Raw genomic sequence first — 23,077 nt, 5'->3', positions numbered from 1 at the left:
CCATATACTGTACATATACTGCCATAAACTATATTATATTACATATTAATTTGTTTCACATGACTGTTACAGCTCTTATTGTGTGTTAGTTGTTTTTCCTGCAATAACACAAACCTTTTCGTAACCGCATATGGAACATATGTATACATTAATCATACTCTGCGTTCGGTTAGTCCTGGTTGGTCTCTTTGAGATTTATTTTTCTTTTATCCATAAAAAAGACAAATCTTTTAACTGAGTAAACTTATTAAGACTACTATTTAATGGAACATAATTATAAGCATGGTCTACATAACAGCACTGATATTTCCTTAAGCTCTTAAACACTGTGTGTGGTATAAATACCTAAACCCCAGGGGTATATGCCCTCTTGTCAGGTTCATGGTGTGTATAAAAGGCTGTAGAAGCAGGTGGTCTGTGAATTAGCAATCCCCCTGGGTTTTCTGGGTGTTCTAACAACAGCCTGACATTAAGAGCATTCACCACTGCCTGAGCCATCATCAGTGAACAATGTCTTTTTAAATCAGCTTTATTCACTTTTGTCCACTGTAACTTGTAGTAACTGTGATAACTGATTTATTTTTCTCTTTAATTCATGTTAGCCTGATATGTTATGTACATATAGTACAGTATAGTGGTCTAGTTAAGTGTGCTATTGACAGTTGTCTTTTAGTAAATTTGTTCAGTGGTTCGTTTGTATAACCGATCTGAGTTATGCCGCTCTGGACAGTGTGAACGTTGCACCCTGCTCTTCAACGACAAGCCGTTCCGAGACGGGAATCAGGTGCAGGCGTACAACTGCCGACCCTGCCAGTGTCACGGACATGCAGCTTCCTGCCACTACGATGCCAGCGTGGACTCTCACCCTCAGGAGCACTTCCGTGGTGGAGGTGGAGTGTGCGATAACTGCACTCATAACACCACAGGTAACAATGTCATGATACACACTCACTGGCCACTTTAATAGAAAAAAAACCCTTAAACCTCTTCTCATTCATACTATTATCCAATCAGCCAATCTTGTGTCATCCAGCTCAGTGTTTAAAACTGTGGTGAGCAGAAAAGCATCTCAGAATGCGCAATTTGTTAAAAGAGTGCTTTTTTGAGTGACAGTAGACTTCCTGGCAGCTCAAACCAGTCTGGCCATTCTCCTTTCCACTCACTCATGAATAAGCACCTGTTCTCTAGTGAAAATCCGAGGAGATCAGCGGTTTCTGAGCTACTCAAACTAGTCCACCTGGCACCAACAACCATGCCATGGTTAAACTCACTGAAGTCATATTTTTCCCCCCATTCGGATGTTTGGTGTGAACATTAACTATTAACTGAAGCACTTGACCTGTATGTGCATTATTTTCTGCGTTGTGCTTCTGCCACATGATTGGCATGAGTGTGTATGGTAATTGTGTTACCAATAACGCAGTGTTTTTTGTTTTTTTTGTCCTCATTATATAAAAACTAAGTAAATACTTTTCTGTAGTAGTGTTAGCGTTAATTTTGCATACAAGTTGTTAGGAACTAGTTCACATTGATGCAAATGTTCCATCTGAAGTTTTTTCATTTAAAGCTAGTCACAATTGTGAGAATTAAAAAAAAAATGTCCACACTTAAATGTACTCAAGTACGTAAGCGGTGATGTGAATGATCTTGGAAGTTTATGATTTTTTTTATGTGGTCTTACATTTGCAAATCCATTCATTTTAGCTAGTCTTAGGGTTTATCTTTATTTATATGAAATCACATCACTTCCTTTATGCATATTTTTACTTGTATTTATTCAGGAGATTATGCACTTTTTTATGTAACTATTATGTAGCTCACAACGCACATAAAAAGTAATCTGTTTAATTTAATCACCTGCAAACTTCAGTCTTGGCCTATGTTGGGAATTAGACGTGTTGATCTTGGACAAAAAGCCTCAAACACACGCTTTCTCACCTATACATGTATTTCTAATTAAAAGGGAGGAGCTGTGAGCGGTGCCGGAGCTTGTTCTACAGAGAAGTCGGTGCATCGCTGTGGGCCGAGGACGTGTGTAAACCCTGTGAATGTAATAACAGTGGAACAGTCAATGGCAGTCTGGAGTGTGACCAGGTAAGCTTTCCAAACACACACACACACACACACACATATTCCATAATCATGAGACGCTTTTATCTGATTAAGTACATTCATATAGATTGTTAGCTTTTTAAAAATCCCAGCCTTGGTGTTGTTGTTGTACATTAAACTGCTGTGCAACAGCATCCATAGATCTCAGATAAAGAGCTTTTAAATCCTCTACTTGTTGATAGACTACAAAATTACACATTGATATAAAGCTACAGGCCCATTTCTCACTGGAGATGCTTGCGTCAATATATTTGCTGACGATTTTAGCATTCAGCGCAGCATTTATCATTGTTGCGATCGGAAAGGGATTGCTGCGAGTATTTAAAAGTGTCATTAGGAGGCTCTTCTCTCTGGAGAATCCCCACTTTGCTCCTGCCTTCCCAAGCATCATGAAAGGCTTTTTTTCGCCGGCCTAGGGAGGATCCATGTCAATAGATATACTGGATGACAAATTTGAAATCAATAGATGGGTCAGACCCGTGTTGGAATTGTTACCTTATTTAAATTCTGGAAATGATTATTCCTTACTCTCTTGATGGCTTCATTTGTTGGACTGTGCCATTGCTGTGAGGAGCTGGGAGGGTTTCAAGTCTGTCATTAAGGTGTGTGGGGATACACAGCACCGTCTGTGGTTAGCATACGGGTAATAAATCAGACAAGGAATGATTCTTTTTATAATAAGTAACTGAATTTGCGCTTAAAGCAGTGTTCGATCGAACTCATCACTAACATTGTTGATTATTATGACTGCCAGTGCCAACGTTTTTGAGATATACGACTTTAGGAAGTCAAGCATGTTGCAAAGACCAAAGTGTAATGGTCATGGCTCCTAGCTGACTTCTGGTCTTCATCACATGTCCTGATATGATATTAGTCTCCCCAGTCTTTCCCTCCCTTTCCTTACCCTAGTAATAGAGATAAGAACGTCTCCCAGTGGGACTGGGATGGAGGTTTGGGGGTTGAGGTAGCCATCCGTGACATGCACACACACTCCGCTGCTGAAGTATCCTAATTGGGGCGCTGTGCCCTTCTTCTACAGATGGGAGGCCAGTGTAAGTGCAAGCGACGCGTGTCTGGTCGACAGTGCAATCAGTGCCAGCAAGGCTTCTACAAGCTGCAGGCGTCACTGGTCGACGGCTGCCTCGACTGTAACTGCAACGCCGCTGGGACCTTGTGGCCACATATTACCTGTCACCAGGACTCAGGGCAATGCCAGTGTAAGACCAATGTAATCGGTAGGTATCAAGTATCACTGTGCCCTCTCAGTCTCTCTCTCTCTCTCTCTCTCTCTCACACACACACACACACACACACACAAACACACACACACACTTTCTACTTCCTTATATTTCTAATTCACTGTATTACCCTCCGTCTGTTTCATTACCGGTCCTGTAGACCTGCTCTTGATCTTTTAAAACCATGTTCTGTAGGTTCATGTAGGTGGTTTGCATGTTAGTGTGGGATTTTTTTTTTCTTCTATTTTTGTATTTCATGAAAAAGTTGTTAAGCACGGTATAACTAAACAGCAGCATCTCTTCCAACACACATATGTAAAAGAAATAAATAGTTTGGGTAATGAATGCACCAAGCCAATCAATTGTTTTCCCTTTTTTTCACCCCGCTACAAGTTTACTGCAAGCTGTAACCAAATGTTGTTTTTTTTTCTCTAAGCATCTCAGTCCTTTGTGATAAATCTCCTCCATTCCCCCATCCTGTGCGTTTGATGTGTTCCTTATGAAATGCAAACGAACGTTACTTAGAAGATCCGGCGAATCGCTAAGCCAGAATATCAAGGGCCACCTCATTTTAATTTTGTAATTCAATGCCAAGTTGATTATAATAAACCTCGCTGTCCCCGCTATTTTTCATGCCGCTTACAAGACATGCTTCTTTGTTTGTCGCTCCCACAGGTATTTCTCAGAAATTAGGTTTGATTATGGCAATTTATTACCTTCGCCACGTTTGCGGCCACCAGCGGATTCGTGAGGGCGAAATTTATCAAGTGGCCCAGGAACTCTGTGTACACAATACACTTTGAAATTTTGATGCATGAGAATATTATGAAGCGGGGGGCATTACTGATAGAGTGCACAGAGCCTGGCTGCGTAACCGCACGTCCCATATCATGCATACACAACTGCACAGCCACACACGCACACAAACACACACACACACACACACACACACTTATGACTTGAAGACCAGTGGTTGACCTAGATTACAGTTTCTAGTATTTCTAGTCCTCCACACAAAAATTTTGCAGTCAAACATATTTGTGAATAATGTGAAATCCCGTCAGATATAACACACTTCTTTATTGGCTTATTTGTGAAAGATAACTGCTGCACCAAGCATATCTCCATGGCTAGTCCCGTACTATCCAAATACCAACGACAGCAATAACAAATCGAAGCTATTCAGTTTTGTTGTTATCAGGGTATTCATCTGTGTCACTTTGCACACTTAACATAACATCGTAACAGGGTTTAACTGTGGGCAGGGAGCAATATATTAATACTGAAATTAATTTAGCGTCATTAAGTGTGCCTTGGCGCACGAACAGAAAGCAGCTGCTGAGTGTGGAGTCCCTGGTACTTATAGCAGCAATACTCAGTGCCCCTTAGGCTCTGCTCAGCAACATTAGGAATAGATTACCTGTCAGGAATATGTATGGTATATTCAAATAAGTGCCGTGCATATATATTTTTTTTTAACCTGATATAATTTGAATCCATGTAGTCCTTTTCTTTTTTTTCAGAACTTCCATGTGAGATGTAATTCTTTTGTGGCCAGTTATTTTTACATTTCTTTTTTCCCCCACTTCTTCTTTTCTTGGGCTTTTTTTTGTTTTTAAATTTATTTATTTTTCTCTTAGTGAAATTAAGTGTTCTGCCCGAGGTGGGTCATTCATCATTGGTTAAGGGTCTCACTTAATGATGTCATTTCCCTGCCACACCACCCCCAGCCCTCCACCACTACATATGATATTTCCTATTTTTATTAGTTTCCTCTGGTGTTATGATCCATGGCGCATTTATTTCTGCTCTTTCTTGAACTGGTTTAGTAAAAATAATATACACGTATCTGCACTCACAACCAGAGTATTATGAATATGCATTATGGCTGTATGTAATCATATAAGGCTGGTTAGTTTTTTAATAGGAGAAGATTTTCACGCCTGCACTCACTGGCAGTTTAACAAAAAAGCTTGGATTTTAACTGACACCACAGAGTGTAATGTCGTAGGAGTAACAGTAGGGGAGTTACGATTTGAAATGTTTACAATAACTATAACTATGGGTGTAACAGTCAGATGATTTGGATTGTTGCAGCCATTTGAAAGGCAATCATAAATCAATTAGTACTGATTATAAATGATGCGTACTGATGTGGTAAATGTTTTTATATATTTTACATCAGCGAAGTGATTTCCCCATAACTCTAAAAATAGACTTTCTCTACGTCATTCATTCATTCGTGCCTTCATGAAGTAACAGCAGGCCCACGTCACGTATTGATCGGAGGCTGCTGAATCAAATCATATCGTATTGTAGCAGATTTAGTGGTATTGTCAAATATCGCAATATCACTGTCACGCATGAGGATAACGTGGTGTAATAATATAATAATATCGAGGTTATCAAGACATCACAGTATTAGTCAGACATTTAAAAACAAACAATTGTGAAACAAAGTGGTGAAGATAAAGGAAACATTTATCATGAAATCTTTGTACAGAGTCTCTTTGCAGATGGATGTTTATGCATATATATACACAGACATACAGGTGGAGCCACCCCTGAGATATATATATATATATATATATATATATATATATATATAACGAAAACCATGAAGAAATTTTGCGCAAGTTGTGCATGATCATTCCAAGTATCTACCTGTTCTACGTTACCTAAACTCCCCAGAAAAGTCACTAATCCATCAACACATTGTCTATATTTTACTAATCTACATTAATACTTAATACTTGATTTCGGTTTGGTTTCTGCAAGAGATAAAAAAAAAAAAAGACTTCCTAAAATGTCTTTAAACTGAAGAAACGGTGCAAAACTCTTCTCCCACAGGATAAAAAAAATCTCTTACATCATCTGTATTTATCATTTTATCATTATAAGAAGAAATGCTGTAAGGAAAACTGCCACACTGAGTTAAAAAAAAGTCAAATATGAGGTTACGGTTCAATCATTAATTAATGCAGCTTGGCAGAAGTTTGTACGGACGAGTTCAGAGCTGATGACTTGTACCATATATTGAAGTGGTTTTGGTTGAAAAATGGGCAGTATGAGAAACCTCCTTTTGTTTTTTTGCATCATCAATAACAAGAATTAAATTTATCTTATAAGAAAATAAGAAAATTAAAAACTGAACTGATAACATGCCTCTTAAAGCTTATCTGCTGTCTGCTGTAGGCGTCACATTCAACACATTTTGGTTGACACGCCCCCTACTCGTGAAATTCGAAAAATGACAATAGGTTGTTGTGACGATCGTGTGATCACGGCAATGTGGGGGCGTTCAAGTGCACTCACCTTGTAAATTCAACAGGACTTGAAGGCACCATAGCAGTGACGACCCTTAATCGTAACAACTTAATCGTTAAATACAGCTTGAAAAGTGTTATTAAGATTATGGAGAAACACGACAAATGAAATTAATCAGTCCCTCCCGGATTTCGTGATTTTGCGATTGCAGAAATGAATAATATTCGGAGGAACTCGCAGTTTTTGAACATGAATGATTTGGGCCTAGACGTGTGACATTGTGTGACCTCATCACAACACGCATTCATCCAAAGTGCATCGAACATGAGTGAAGCTAAAATAAATAAAGTCTCATTTGCCAGCAAACACTGTGAAAGAACATGCAAAACAATTTCGTGCAATTACAATTTTGTCAATTCGAGTAGTTTTCCACAAAACAAAAAGCACACGAAAACTCAGAAGTCGCATCACAAATAAAAAAAAGAAGCAAAATCAAGCAATTTTGGCAGCAACAATTACACAAAAATGCTCCTGAAAAAAGAAATCCTGTACGGACTGATTAAATATATTTTGTAGTATTTCTACCTACAAAACCTGAGAAATAAAACCTGAGCAAAAAATATGGTAAATGGTCTGCACTTATATAGCGCTTTTATCCACAGTGCTTTACACTGGTTCTCATTCACCCATTTCACACACACTCACACACCAATGGTAGCAGAGCTGCCATGCAAGGCGCTAACTTGCCATCGGGAGCAACTTGGGGTTCAGTGTCTTGCCCAAGAACACTTCGGTATGTAGAGTCACGTGGGACGGGACTCGAACCCCCAACCCTACGATTAGTGGACAACCCGCTCTACCACCTGAGGCACAGCCGCCCTATGCTATTTGTTTTTAATTTGAAATATTCCATAAGTCTAGTTTATCTGCATAGATTTTCTGCATTTGGCTTACATCAAGGGCGCATACGAAAGCTCAAGCAGTTTATTTTCTGATGGTGGGGTTGTTGTTGCCTGTTGTAATGGCAGTATTGTGTAAAATCTACACTTTAAGTTGTTTTTAGTGCACATGGGATACTGTAATCTAAGACTTGGAGTTATCTTAGTAGTGATCCTTAGCATTCTTTGAAAAACTCTTCCTCCCGTTCTGTTTCCAGGGCTTACGTGTGACCGCTGTAACTACGGCTTCAAGTTTCTTAACCACACCAATCCTGATGGCTGTGAGCCATGTGGTTGCAATCCGGATGGATCTCTCCACCAGTTTTGTAACCCTTTTTCTGGCCACTGTGAATGCAAGAATGGTATCCAGGGCCTCCTCTGTGACACCTGCCCTCCTGGCACCTACGGCCCGAGGACGAATGGGGTCTGCATGTCCTGCAACTGCAGCGCTGCTGGAATCATCTCGAGCTCAGTGTGTCACCCTGTAACAGGTCAGTGTGTGTGCCGGCCACATGTGGAGGGCCGTCGGTGTGACTCGTGCCGTGATGGCTGGTACAAACTGGGCCTTGATGACTCTCAGAGCTGCCAGCCGTGTCACTGTGATACCAGGGGCACCGTGGAAGGATCAGCTTTGTGTGATAAGGAAACCGGGCAGTGCAAGTGCAAGAACGGCGTGGATGGTTTTCGCTGTAACCGTTGCTCTGCACATATGTATAATCTGAGCTTGGGTAATGACACACACGCATGCCAGCCATGCAACTGCGACCTTGTTGGCACCGTGGCTGGAACGGTGTGCAATCCTGACAGTGGGCAATGTGTGTGTGTGCCCACCCATCATGCACAGGACTGTAGCACTTGTAAGCCAGGTGAGTGTTTGCAGTAATCTGCTATGAAGTTGATAGAGAAATTAATAATAGCAACGTTGCTACTAATCACTGAAATTTTGTTTTGGTTTTCTAGAACAAAATAAAAGCATGAAACGTGTGTGTGTGTGTGTGTGTGTGTGTGCGCGTGTGTGTGTGAGAGCTTTTAATTATTTTGAGCTGTTGATCATGCCAGTGCTCTCATTTCTGCTATTGTTTAGCAGAATAAATAGCTATTGTGTAGCAGATCGCTGCTCTTTGCATTTATTCTTGGCTCCATGTAGCATTTTGCTCATATATTTATTACCCTATGTTGTCCCCAAGAGTAGCATATGTTTCAGTAGTCAGTGATATTGGTTGATATTGGAAGTGGGCCTCCTAGAGCCAGTTCTGTTAGTAGCGTTTGAATGCCATTCCTGAAATGAAGAATTAGAAGTATCTCTGGAGGCTTAGTGAGTTTGGTCTCTACTTTCGGCACATTTGGGGAAATATCCATCCTACTGTAGTTGGGGTGCACTGCTCGCAGCTAAGGCAGTTCAATTTCTTTAGAATAAACCCTAGCAACTGGTCCAGTTGTATTTGTAGTGAACATAAACTGCCACTGTTTACTGTAAAATCAAACATGCATGCACTGGGAACAGTGTTTACTCAGAAATCTCCATTATTTACGTTCTAGAATTAATAAATCCTTTGCAGAACGGACTATCCTGGAATTTTCAACCTCAATGTCATTTTCAAAATGTGAAACTTACATAAAATAATATCGAAATTACCCGTAGGACGTACTTCTGAAAATTTTCACCTTGAATTGTCTAGAATTCACAGAAGAGCCATGGCATATTGACTCGCACCACTGTAGAACATGTGTGGCTCGCATCTCACAGGGCTAAAACACTGATTCAAACTTATTCCTGTCTGCTGCGCTTGATAAAAATCTCATTTTTAATGTTTTTAATGTAATTCTGCGATTGACTCCAAATCCTAAAATGTGTCATCCAGTGTAAAGAGCGCCAAATCTGTTGTAAATATCGAAAATTGTTGAGGGAGGACAAAGACAAGTGAGATTGCGAGCAAGAAGTTTGTGGACGGTCCTGACCTGTCCATCACACCCATATGTGCTTTTTGATCATGCCATTCCAGAGTTAGTCCCCGTTTTCCTATTATAATAATCTCCACTCTTCTGGGAAGTCTTTCCATTAGATTTTGGAGCGTGGCTGTGGGGATTTGTGCTCCTTCAGCCACAAGAGCATTAGTGAGGTCCGGCACTGATGTCGGACTAGGAGGCCTGGGGTTCAGTCAGCGTTACAATTCATCCCAAAGGTGTTGGGTGGGGTCGAGGTCTGGGCTCTGTGCAAACCATGTCTTCATAGACCCTTGTACGATAGGGCATTGTCACACTGGAACATCCTATTCAATTGTGTGCTCAAAACTTTGTGCCAACTGTTTGCAGAAGGCTCACATATGGATGTGATGGTCAGGTGTACACAGACTTTTGGCTATATAGTGTACTCTTTTTTACTACTATTGGACTAGTTGACTTGTTGCCTTCTCCATAGTAAAAAAAAAAAATTGTCTAATACACTAGGACTCACAAAGACATAGACAATACATTTACACACATACAAAGTGATGACCAAATGGAAACATTCCATTAAAGCAAATGTAAATAAAAAACTACTTTCCCATTATAGTCTTTTGCATTCACACATAAAGTGCATTTTTTTTTAACCATCGGCTTGCTCTTCTTTATTGTCTACCTTGCTGTTTTCTAATACCCCAACTAATCGACATCCCCACCAGTGAATGTGCTAGAAAAACCAACCAGTCTATAAAACAGCCATATATATATCCATCCATCCATCCATCTTCTACCGCTTACTCCTTCTTCAGGGTCGCAGGGGAACCTGGAGCCAATCCCAGGGGGCACAAGGCGGGGTACACCCTGGACAGGGTGCGAGTCCATCGCAGGGCACAATCACATACAAACTCACACACCCATTCATACACTATGGACATGCCAATCAGCCTACCATGCATGTCTTTGGACTGGGGGAGGAAACCGGAGTACCCGGAGGAAACCCCCGCAGCACGGGGAGAACATGCAAACTCTGCACACACATGGCCCCGGCGGGAGTCCCGGACCCTGGAGGTGTGAGGCGAACGTGCTAACCACTAAGCGACTGTGCACCCTATATATATATATATATATATATATATATATATATATATATATATATATATATATATATATATATATATATATATATAATATATAAACACTCAAGTAATTGTATTATACACTAAATATAATAAATGTTATCACTTAATAGCATACAGTTGAATAATTTCTGTTAGCCGTTCTGTTTCCTAGAAATATCCTGTTCTACCTTTAAAGCCTAGGTTATTAAAGCTAATCAGTAGAATAGATAATGATCATATGTTAAAAAAATGAATAGGCTTAGCTTATGGCCCTTCACAGAGCACATCATGGAACCTCTATGTAGTAACCAGACAAGGATGTACGGTTACTCCTTCTTCACCCACACCACCTGATGAAATAGTGCAGGGTGTACCCAGTTTTCTGCCGAGTCTTCCGGTCCACCCAACACATAAAGCATGTGCACCGAGAGTGCTGCTGGCAGGAGTAAAATTGAAAGCGCTGAGAGAGAGGGGGAGATCCATCTACAAGAGCTGATGACTCTGTTTGGGCCCTCCCCCTCCCCGGCCCTGTGTGTCACGGCTCCATTCCCTCGTATTTCACCCGTGGGTTGCGGAGCAGGCTGTGATTGAAACATCTCAAACCTGCTGGTCCTTCCAGTCTGAATGATGCCCTTGAGTTTCACTGTCTTTCTTTCTTCTCTTGAAAGTAGAACAGGATCCTTTTGCTCTTGCTAAGATATCCATACGGTCCCGGTGTGGCAAACTATGAATAAAGGCTTATGTATCTCATTTGAATTCAGGAAATCATTTGAATTTGTTTTTATTATTGCAGGTTACTTCCATTATGACAAGCCGCATGGTCCGTGTGAGGCCTGCGACTGTCACCCAGTGGGAGCAGTTGGACAAGTGTGTGCTGCAGACACAGGCCAGTGTGTGTGCGCTAATTCGTCCCTAGCTGGCCGCAAGTGTGACCGGTGCCAGGAGCTTTACTTTGGTTTTAACCCCATCATGGGCAGGTTAGTTGTACACTGTAACTATCTACCCCAACAACAAGATGAAAATAGTCCAGTTGAGGCCAAACGTTTACATACACCTAAGCTAAAGATATTCAAAGTCAGGTTTTCACAATTCCACTCATTTCATGTTGCAAGTCTGCCAAAACATCTACTTTGTTTATATTAGAGGTCATTTTAAAATCAATTAGAGACAGATTTGGAAAATTCAGGAATTGCTGTAATGACTTATAGAAGTTTCTGATTGGCCTGTTGTCATAATTAAGACTTAACTGGGAGTTAACACCTGTATCTGTATTCAAGGGCCAGTGCCCTTTTTTGCAATTGAAACCATGGGAAAATCCAAGCAACTCAGCCTAGATCTCGGGGGAAAAAAATGTGGACATCCAAAATATCTTAGGAGCAATTTCCTAATGCACCACAAGCATCTGTATAAACAGTTGTATGCACATATAAAATTCTTGTGACCACAAACTGCATCATTTGTAAAGGAGGCACAGATTAACCCAGAGGGATGAACAAACTTTGCTATGAAAGATTGAACTGAATATCAAGACAACAACAAGGCAAGTGGTGAAGGAGTGGTAGATATGAAAGTACATACATCGCCATGGCCTGAAAAGCTGTCGCTCAAGAAAGAAGTTCCTACTCCAAGAATCCAAGGCTTTTAATATAAAGAACACCATCCCAACTGTGAAGCATGTGGGTGGCAGTATCACATCGTGGGTGTGTTTTGCTGGAAAAGGGATATATTATCGTGCATGTCATGAAATATTTGGTGTCATGAGGAAGAAGGTTTATCTAAACATACTGAAGCGAAACCCCAAAGCATCAGCCAGAATGTTAAAACTTGGTCGAAACTGGGTCTTCCAGCAGGACATGAATCTTAAGCATACAGTACATCCAAAGTTGTAATAAAATGGCTTAAAGACAATAAAGTTGAAGTATTGGAGGAGCCATCACAAATCCGTGACCTGAATCCCATTGACAATTTGTGGAAAAACATATCCAACCATAGAGGTGCATAAACCTGACTGAGTTACTGCAGTTCTGTTAGGAGGAATGGTCAAAAATACCAGCAAAGTACTGTGAGAAGATTGTGGAAGGCTATGTTTGAGTCGATGTCAAGTTTGAAGTTAAGCAGTTAAAAGGCCATGCCACCAATACTAACAAAGTGTATGTAAACATTTGACCTGCTGAAAATGTGATACAGTAAATAAAAGCTGGAGTAAACCTGTCTCTTAGATATTAATTTGAAATGACTTATGGAAATAAAGTAGATACTCTAATTGAATTAAAATAGGTACGGTGTATAGTAATGTATGGTCAAGTGTCAAGTGGCTTTTATTGTCATTTCCACCCTATACAGCTGGTACAGTACACGGTGAAACAGCGGTTGCTGGCTCTGCACCAGTCCGTTAGCTGCTGCACCTCCTCTCTGTATGCTGACCCATTGTTCTTGCTGATGAGACCCACCATAGTCGTGAAGTTGTAAAATGTCTTTAGTCTAGGTGTATGTATACTTTTGGTCTCAACTGTAGAAGCATCTAATTTGCCCCTCCTCCCTCCATGAATAGCACTGATGACTGACTCTTATATGTATAACCATGTCTTTCCACTTCGCTATTGAGCCAGTTAGCAGTTTGATGGCCTCCAGGTCCAGCCTATGTTCATAAAAGGTCAGATCAGTCATTACAGTAACCTGCCTCTAAATGATCACATGCTTTAATGCTCTCTGAACACTTGATTTGTCAGATACATCAATTAAGCAGTACATACATTGTGCATTATAGCCAGCTTAATTATATACACCTCAGCAACTCACCAGCTTGATTTACAATAAGACACAAAAGCAAAACCTTTCACGCTATGATGTTTTTTCTTTCTTTCTTTCTTTCTTTTTTTTTTTTAATTCAGCAGATTTATTTGATATTATTGGGTTTCCGCGACCACACCGCCCATGGGTACATTTGGTCAGGAGTCTTGTTTGAATGACCTTCGAGAAAGCTCCAAGGAGATATTTAACCTCGAGCCATGCTGAGCAAAGCAGGAAAAACTGTGGGAGCCACCATAAGCAGCTTCCACATTAGCATCATTTACCTTTCCGAAATAAAATCTAGGCTGTTTGGAAGCGCTGCAGGTCGACTGAATATTCATTGTGGTGAGATCTGAGTGCTGAAAATGTGTTATTTTGTACGTCAACAAAAAGGCCTACCAGACCTCACAAATTGCTAATCCATACGTGTCGTGACGGATCGCCCGGCTTGCTCTTACTCACAGTAGGGATGAAAAATGAACTATTTAAAATGATTACAGAGACGCTTGAATGACATCAGGAGGATCCACCAAATAAAGATTTCTTTATATAAATATTACAAACTCATTTATCCTACCTCCCTCAAAATCAATAAGGTTGTGCATCTTATTTTGTGGATATTATATTGCTCTGTCCAATGTGGTTCGTCTAATGGGGGTAGTTAAAAGGCCACAATATGGTTATGGAATATTTCCCATCACAGCAGATGACATAAGCTAGGATACCCAGAATGCAGTGGCTGGCTAATCATTTAACCTTGGAGGAAAACAGTTTGATTGCATTGGCAAGATCCATTTCTGCTCACAAACTAGGAATGTAATTTACCTGTTTATTCTAGTCGCCGCTGGAACTTGTTCAATCATGTTTAGTTTATGCAAAGCAAACTTTGCATGCCAAGTCTATTTTCAACAGCTGGCCCAAGCCCGAGTGGATACACTTTAGGGACACATTATTTTCCAATCGCAAGATATATCAGTGTCCAAAATTTCATACCACAAGCGAGTAGGACTTGGAAATATTGCTGAAAGTTGTTTTTATTGTGGTGCACTTATTTTATCACTTTTATCTGCGTGGATTAACAATCATTGAGAAGTTGTATCTCCTTGTGAAGAGTCAAGGTCGGACTACCCAGGAGACGTTTGAGAATTTGCGGCTCATTAAGAATCTTGGGCTTTTCTCAGCTGCATGTGAGAGTGTCAAGCTCTTGGCCCTCACGTCACCCTTCACCAGCTCCACTGGGGTTACACCCCTTCACACTCTACAACATCCTTCCTTTAAACTGTATGTGAGCATCTGTAAATGCCTCTTTTTAGTGTGTATGTGTGTAACCTTCTCATCTCATCTCATCTCATCTCATCCCATCCATGCCAGGTTGAGTGACTCCGTGTGAAAGCACAAATTTTCCACTGTGCAATTAAATCTGCACTTAACTTTTGGTTACTGACTTGACATGTCAAATGCAGCAATACACGGTATGTAGCTGAGGTAATTACGTGTGCATGAGATCTTCCTTCTCTTGTGTCTACTCTGTGTCTAGGTGTGAGCAGTGTGGCTGCGATCCAGCAGGGAGTTTGAACGGCTCCTGCCATGCCGAGACAGGCCAGTGCCCGTGCAAGCTGTTCGTGACAGGCGAGAAATGTGAACTGTGTGTAGAAGGAGCGAGTCACATGGACCCTGCCAACCACTTGGGCTGCAGTAAAGGTCACAACTCAGAAAGCATTTTCATATGTTCCTCCATATGTCGTTATGGACTTCAGATTGCGCAGCACCATTTCAACTTTTTGTCCTTGGTTGTGTTTTACAGTAGCAGCACTTATATGTGGTTTTCGCTTTGCAAACTCTGTAAACACTGACCTGTTTGCTGTCTTTCCTGACACGTGCATCTAGCCATCTTGTTTATAAGTTATATGTCTATATATTTAGCTGTGACACATTCTTTCATGCATTTTATAGCCCTAATGTATCCATGGTCTTGAGGGGGGAAATGCCACGCTTAATGCCTCAGGCTTCCACCCCTACAAATCTGTTTTATTAAGTTAGTGCATTTTAAGTGCACTGCATGTTTGGCCCAGAAAGCTCCCCCTACCTTTTTACACACAGTCCATTTGTTGCATTTGTCGGCGGCAAGATCTTTAACCTTGCTGTTTTCTTCCTTAGCCGACGATGTTGGTATTTTTACACCGTGACCCTAAAGAACGTTACTCATCCTTATTTCTCTCTTCTCTCACCCACTGTTCAGAGCCCAGACAACAGCCTCCTCCGATGGGCATTGCACTCAACTCCAGCATTATTGAGCTGAGCTGGAATGCCCCAGATTCACCCAACAGCAACTCCCTCACCTACACCCTTCTCCGGAACCTGGAGCCAGTCCATACCAGCTACAACCAGCTTCCATTCGGTTAGTCAATTCAGTTCAATATTCGTATCGTGCGTCTAACAAGCTTTACAGAAATCTGTATGTAGATTTAGATCCCTAATGAGCGAGCCAGAGTTGACAATGGCAAGGGAAAAACTCCCTGAGACGACATGAGGAAGAAACCTAGAGAGGAACCAGACTCAAAAGGGAACCCATCCTCATAAATGGTTCGAATTCTACAAATGTATACTGTAAAGTCACACAGTACTGAGTGTGTTGAAAGGATGTTCAGCATTAGCATATTGTGAATATGTATAAGCATCTAATTAGGTACGTAATACAACATATTCCTACCCCTGTTCCCACACGGGTAGGAATATGACAGTTTTAACTTTGTCTGGATATTTAGCTGGTCCACACAAGGAAAGCTGCTTTTCTTTTTATTTATTTTATTTATTTTTTTAATTTTCCTTTTGGTTGCTCAGCTTAAGGTTAGAGTTAGGTTAAGGAAAGGCATGGCATTAATTAGCTGCATTTAACAATTTGCCAATGGAAAGTACTCACAGGGATTGCTAAGACAAGTGTGTAGGGGTGGGGCAGATAAAGCCAAGTTATAAAAAGTGTGTACATATTCAAAAACACTCCCAACGACATCCACACCATGTTTCTCTTCTATATAGGAATGATGCAATTCACAGATACTGCTCTGTCTCCCTACACCCTCTACACCTACCAGCTCATCACCAGCAATGTCCACGGCAACACCAGCAGCTCCAACATCACTCTACGCACTCTGTCCTCTGTCCCTGATCTCAGTGAATTGCAGCTGACCGTTGTGGGTCGGGCTAGCCCCACCAGCATTTCATTCAACTGGACAGAGCCTGTAAACACCCCGGGGCCCGTGGAGCACTATACTCTGAGTTCAGTGGAAGACCAGAGTGGAGAGGAGAACCTTCATTACCAGGGCCTGGGGTTTGAGGTCACAGTGGATGCCCTGCACCCCTTTACCCGTTACACCTTCAGCCTGCAGGCCTGCACCAATGGTGGTTGTGCTCGCACTGCCAATGTGACTGTGATTACAGCACAGGTTTCACCGCAGCAGCAGCCAGCACCACGCGTGACCACACTTTCCCCAACACAGCTGCAAGTAGACTGGGAGCCGCCCGCCATGCCAAACGGTAAAGAAGGGGAGTATAGGAATGTTCAGTTCTAAGTTGATATGAGTAGATATTGCATAAATACGGATATAGATTTATGATTAGATCTCTAAAGGAAAATCTTCATAATTGTAGCAGTAGATACAAATTTACAACTGTATTGTTACTTGACATCTCCACAGACCAAACTACTGGAACTACATTTACAGCATTTGGCAGACACCCTTATCCAGAGCAACTTACATTTATCTCACTGAGCAATTGAGGGGTAAGGGCCTTGCCCAAGGGCCCAAGAGTGATAGCTTGACAGTGCTGGGGCTTGAACTCCTGACCTCCTGATCAATAACCCAGAGCCTTTAACCACTGAGCCATCACTGCCCGCTAATCACTTTCTATTAAGGACAGCATGTTGATATTTTTTCATAGCTTTAGATGATGCACCACTGAAGTGTAGATACCAATCAGTGATGCTTTTACGGTGTGTTCTTGGGAGTCAATGTGCAATAACATTCTGTACAGCTCTAAGAATCCACTGCATCTTCCTCATGCTCCTTTAGCAGTCTTCAGCCCCATCATTACAATAATGAGAAACACCATTACAGAAATGCTATTTGATCTCTGCCCGGCTGAAAATTAATTCCTGGCGAACTTTAATCTACAACCGAGAGGCTTGATTAAGGCTCGGCCCGTGCTTCGTTCTGTGGTATAAACCAGTGGGGCTGCGTGTCACACTTTAAGGCCGTTGATTGCCGCATACAATTATGCATTGTGCCTCACACCAGTGAAAGTGCTGCAAAATAGCTTCCTGTATATCAATGACTTTTAATGCCAGTTATCATGGTTTATCACAAATTAACTCATTAACATGGGCCATTATAAAGTACCCTCGGAGAATTCTCGTAACAATTCTACTCTCTTTTTTAATTGTGTCTATCTGATTTTCTTCTCTCTGTCATTTTCAGCTGCAAATGTAATTGCATGTTGTCAGTGGCTGGCTTTACATCAGAATCTCCTATTTCTTTTGAAGAAAATTCTAATTATAGTGTGCAGTGTTTCCGTTATGGAAGAGTATGGCCTTTTACTTTAATGTGAGAGATTTAGAGTAGAGATTTCACTCATTAGAAGGATGAAAACATCCATCACTGGTTTTATTTTCTTCTTCTTTCAAGGTATAATTATCAGGTACGAGCTCTTTATGCAAGTGCTCAATGAGTCGCTGGGAAATGTGACCAATCCCGGCACAGAACATAGGATTTTCCTCAGCACTGGTTGGCTCGACCTGCAGCAGGCTTCAGACTCAGCCAGTGAGAACGCTCTGGCTCCGCCCGAGAGCAGTGTGGTGGTGTCTGATCTGGAGCCCTTCACTGCATATCGCTTCAGAGTGCTCACTGTTAACATGGCCGGCAGCACTACGTCAGACTGGAGCACCGCCCGTACCGCAGAGGGAGGTTAGACAAACACACACACGCATACACACACATATACACAATCCTACACAACAAGACTCTAATTAACATTTAATGACCTTACATGAACAATGTAATAAATATCCTAATAAAATTTAGTGGGCACCTCCAGGGTTGGGGGTTCGAACCCCGCCTTAGCCCTGTGTGCGAACCCGTGCTTCAGGGGTTTCCTCCGGGTACTCCAGTTTCCTCTCCCAGTCCAAAGACATGCACTGATTGGCATTTCTAAATTGTCCGTAGTGTGTGAATGTGTGTGCGATTGTGCCCTGCGATGGCTTGGCACCCCGTCCCGGTTGTGCCCTTGGGATAGCGATATGGCAAATGGACGGATGGAACCTACTACATTATGAAACGTATTACCTTTAACACTTTACAGATTGCTACAGCATATAAGCTTAGTGTGCAGAGGGACAGAGCGATCATGAGCTGTATTGTCACAAAGCCTTCATTACTTTAACTGGAGAGGTGAAGATTGAAAAAACTCACCTGGTCATTTTGTCCAGCTTAGCTGAGCCTATGGCAGCTGTAGCCTCAGATTCTTGTTCTTAACTGATCGAAGTGGAACCTGATGTGGCCTTCTGATGTGGCTCCTCTGCCTCAAGTTTCGACATGTTGTGCATCATGAGATGCTTTTCTGCGTATCATGGTTAAAAACAGTGGTTTTATTGAGTTACTATAGCCTTACTGTCAGCTGGAACTAGTCTGGCCATTGTCCTCTGACCTCTCTCATCAACGAGTCACTCATTTGATGTTTTTTTGCACCGTTCTGTGTACACTAGAGACTGTTGTGTTTAAAATTCCAGGACATCAGCAGTTTCTGATATACTCAATCCAGCCCGTCTGGCACCAACAGCCATGCCATGGTCGAAGACACTGAGATTACTTTTTCTCCATTCTGATGTTTGATTTGAACATTAAATCAAGCTCTTCAGCTCTATTTTATGCATTGCACTGCTGCCACATGATTGGCTGATACATGCCAAAATGCTATTCTACAGTATATAGACAAAGCCATTAAATGCTCAGTGGGCAAGATCTTTTAATTAGGGGCTTGGAATCATAGCAAAGCAGACGATGTCCGTCACCTTTTAGCTTTGATTTTGACGTTCAAAGGGGAAATACACAATTTCATTTTCATATTTGAGGTGTGTTATAGACTTGACAAGGCTCTCTGGAGATTCTACACCTTTCCTTGTCATTGATTGTGTTCAAACTTCAGCAGCCGATGTTTATGGAAATGCAGTACTACTGAGGTGTGCAGATATGCCTCTCCTTTCATGGTGTTGCCTTCAGCATATGAATCATGACGAGATGAATAGCAGCCATGTGATGGCTCATCATAATGGTGTAATTGTGTGTCATCTCCCCCACAGTGCCGGAGTACATGAGCCCTCCCCAGGTTTCTCCGGTGTCCTCATCTGCACTTCAAGTGAGCTGGGAGACGCCACGGGAGCAGGAGGTCAGGGGGACAGTGACCGCATACCAAGTCAGCCTTTACCAAGAGCAGACCTCCAACCCATACACCCCTCCTATAGTAACACAGGTACTGTTATATTTATTATGCATTAATCACATGCACAGAGGCTCTGGGATAACATAAAACCTCGGATATTAGATATTTACTCAGAATCTAATAATGCAAATAATGCAACACTGGTCCAGGAGGCACATAGGTGTTGCACAGAGTGCTTGTGATGGGATCCTGGGTCATACTTAAAGCAGTTGATGATATAACGTATGGCAAGTGTGTATGGCAAGTGTGAGCATTGTGCCCATCACAATTTGGTGTATAAAGACACCCAGTATTTAAGTAATAGAGGTGTAACTTTTAGATGATTTGGATCGATGCATTGATTTAAAAGGATTGGATTTAGATTCCATTCACGATACTGGCTTCACGATTCGATTCAGTTCGATTCTCAGAATATTTTGAACGTAATTTTGATGAAGAAAAATAATAACTGAAAAGACTTCTCTTTTTTTTTTTTAATTTCTGAATCATAAACAATGCAAACCAATGTACATTTTTGTCTGTATTAAAAATTGTTATGAACAGAGGTTAAACAAAATGTACTACAATTTCACCAGATCGTAATAAATAAATACAAAGTCTCTGACCTGGGGAAAATGATTGACTGAAACATAATGAGCTCTGTAGCAATGCCATTTTAAACAGAAATAGAGCTCCAAAGTCAGCTAAATTGACCATCTTCCACTGCCTCTTACTCGGGTACTATAGATTGTAGTCGCGCAAGGCTGCAATCATGGCAACAATCATAAAATGATTTTAATTCATTATAAATATGTCACCAAGGTGTTTTGTCCTTACCTCTGATAACCCCTCTGTACATTATAGTCATTTGTGAAGTAACGGTAGGCCTACCCCAGTTTCTGAACAAAGTTGTTCACATATTGGTTCTGAATTGGCTCCTGAATCGAATCATATCATAGGAGATTTAGTGGTAGCTTAAATCAAATCGTTGCATCATGAATCGAAATTGTATTGTATCCTGTTGAGTTTTACACCCCTAGTGGTTAACTGATGAGTCAGCAAACCCTGATGCTCTTCAGGACTGGACTTGAGTCCAGCCTCAAGTCCAAACACCTCTTGTGTTTGGAATGAGAGTCATTACTGAAAATCGAGTGCTCGAAATAAAAAAATAGAAATATTTTTATTTTTATAAAATAAAATAAAAAACTAAATTGTATATTCGTATATCTTTTGATTCCCCCGATTCCTTTATCTGTACTGGACCCTATATCTTCCCTACCAAAACTGTTTAATAGGTAGTTTTTGAAAATACATCTAATCCAACTAATCAGGCAATAAACAGTTACAACTGTTATTATCAATTTTATACAAATCACAAAAAAGGATTAAAGATTTGTTCAACACCAAGCAAGACACAGCGTTTACTCAAGACTGATTTATTTCAACGAGGATAAGCGGTAGTTCTGAGGGGAAGTAGAGAATAAACAGCACTTCATTATTTAGTTGCCTGTAACAGAATAAGGAGCTGAGAGAGGAAGCAATTGCACAGTGACCATTTCTTATTTCTGTTTTTTTTCTTCTTTTTCCTATTTTTTAAACCAGTAACCTTCATTTGTGTTTCACATGCGTTCTCAGTTCTTCTTGCTCTTTGCTCATGTCTGGGCCTATACGCATGCAGTGGTCCCTTCGGCCCAGAAAGGTTTCTTCCTTCACTGATGTGGAAACTGTGTGTGTATATGCATATGTGTGTATGTGTGTGCGTGTATGTGTGTGTGTGAGAGTGAAATAGAGGTTAAATAAGGGCTCAACATTGTGGACTGTTCGCTGGAGACTGACTGTATCAGGATCACCTCTCCTCTCTAGAGTCTGTAGTTTCAAAGGGATTTGATGAGCTTAGATTTCTTTAACAACATCCCTTTTAATTGGATTTTGTTATCTTAGATTTTAATTAAGCTGATAATATTTTTCATCAGTATCCTGGAGATATACGTCACCTCAGGTTTTTTCCCTTTCAACATACATGTTTTGTTTTTTTTTCATGTCAGGGCAATGCAAATATGCATTATATTACATTTCCATATACAGTATATCAGGTTCAACTTAAACTGCATGGATTAGGTGGGACATTTGGTATGTAGCCGTTTTAATGCATGTATAATCTGTGTGTGTGTGTGTGTGTGTGTGTGTGTGTGTGTGTGTGTGTGTGTGTGTGGGATCCCCAGATGTTATACAACGCCTCAGCAGATGAGCGGAGCTACACTGTGACAGGCCTGAAGAGCTACGAGGAGTACAGCTTCACTGTGACCGTGTGTAACACACAGGGGTGTGTGAGCAGTCTTCCTGCTTCAGGATGCACTGAACCTTCAGGTTAATAAACATTAATTGATTAGCCATCAATTCTGACTTGCCGGCTTGATACGAAAATGATGTAATTGTAGATGTACTGTATATACTGTACAGTACTGCAAATAAAGTACAGCACTTTATTTGATGTCTTCTGCATTGTTGCATCTGGGCTATTTGGTAATTCATGAAAATCCTGTAAATTCAGGGGGGAAACAACTCAATTCAATTCAGTTTTATTTGTATAGCACTTTTAACAAAGCAGCTTTACAGAAACATTTCAATTCAGGATATGTAGGTCATTTATAACAAAAAACACTCAAATCCTACTCGTGCTCTTGAGTGTGTGTAAATTTACATATAAAAAGACTAATGAACATAATCCTCGACTTGATCAACTTCACATCATATAATTGATTGACATTTGACACTTATTAAATAATATAAAAAAGAAAGAAAGCCACACAAACCCTTATATTAAGACAAATAAAATGTCCACAGGAATGTGGCGTGCGATTTATGGGTGATCAATGTACGCAGGCTAATACGAAGGAAATCAGTCCCTCCAAAACATTTGTAAATCTTTCAGAAAATTGTACTTTGATTTGTTTTATGCAAACATTTACACCCAACTTTACTAAAAGATTGATAACCGAATCCCATTACTTTTTCCAAGTAAAGAAAACAACATATTAAATAATAGACCACATTTCCGACCAAAAAAACATAACGAAGGCTGGCAGGGAAATTACCTGAGGAAAAAAAAACAACAAAAAAAAAAACAGAAGCAAAGTCTCCAGAAGATCTGTGGCAGGTTCTCCAAGATGCTTAGAAAAACTTACCAGCCAATATTCTC

General features: G+C 40.9%; 1 protein-coding gene across 1 annotated transcript in view; it reads left to right on the top strand.

Moving 5' to 3' along the window:
• The window catches only part of ush2a (Usher syndrome 2A (autosomal recessive, mild)), a 233,866-nt gene that overhangs the window by 44,930 nt on the left and 165,859 nt on the right, over positions 1-23,077 (top strand). The window contains exons 9-19 of the mRNA XM_053682619.1: positions 731-926; positions 1,964-2,094; positions 3,152-3,347; positions 7,774-8,421; positions 11,411-11,594; positions 14,945-15,108; positions 15,647-15,805; positions 16,444-16,941; positions 18,090-18,368; positions 19,760-19,929; positions 22,101-22,245. Of these exons, the coding sequence (XP_053538594.1) occupies positions 731-926; positions 1,964-2,094; positions 3,152-3,347; positions 7,774-8,421; positions 11,411-11,594; positions 14,945-15,108; positions 15,647-15,805; positions 16,444-16,941; positions 18,090-18,368; positions 19,760-19,929; positions 22,101-22,245 (2,770 nt within the window). The remainder of the gene's footprint in view (positions 1-730; positions 927-1,963; positions 2,095-3,151; positions 3,348-7,773; positions 8,422-11,410; positions 11,595-14,944; positions 15,109-15,646; positions 15,806-16,443; positions 16,942-18,089; positions 18,369-19,759; positions 19,930-22,100; positions 22,246-23,077) is intronic.

Source organism: Ictalurus punctatus, chromosome 9, assembly GCF_001660625.3.
Source record: "Ictalurus punctatus breed USDA103 chromosome 9, Coco_2.0, whole genome shotgun sequence".
In the NCBI taxonomy this organism is placed as follows: Eukaryota; Metazoa; Chordata; class Actinopteri; order Siluriformes; family Ictaluridae; genus Ictalurus; species Ictalurus punctatus.
Note: the sequence above shows the minus strand (reverse complement) of the source record. Positions and strands in the feature narration are given on the sequence as shown.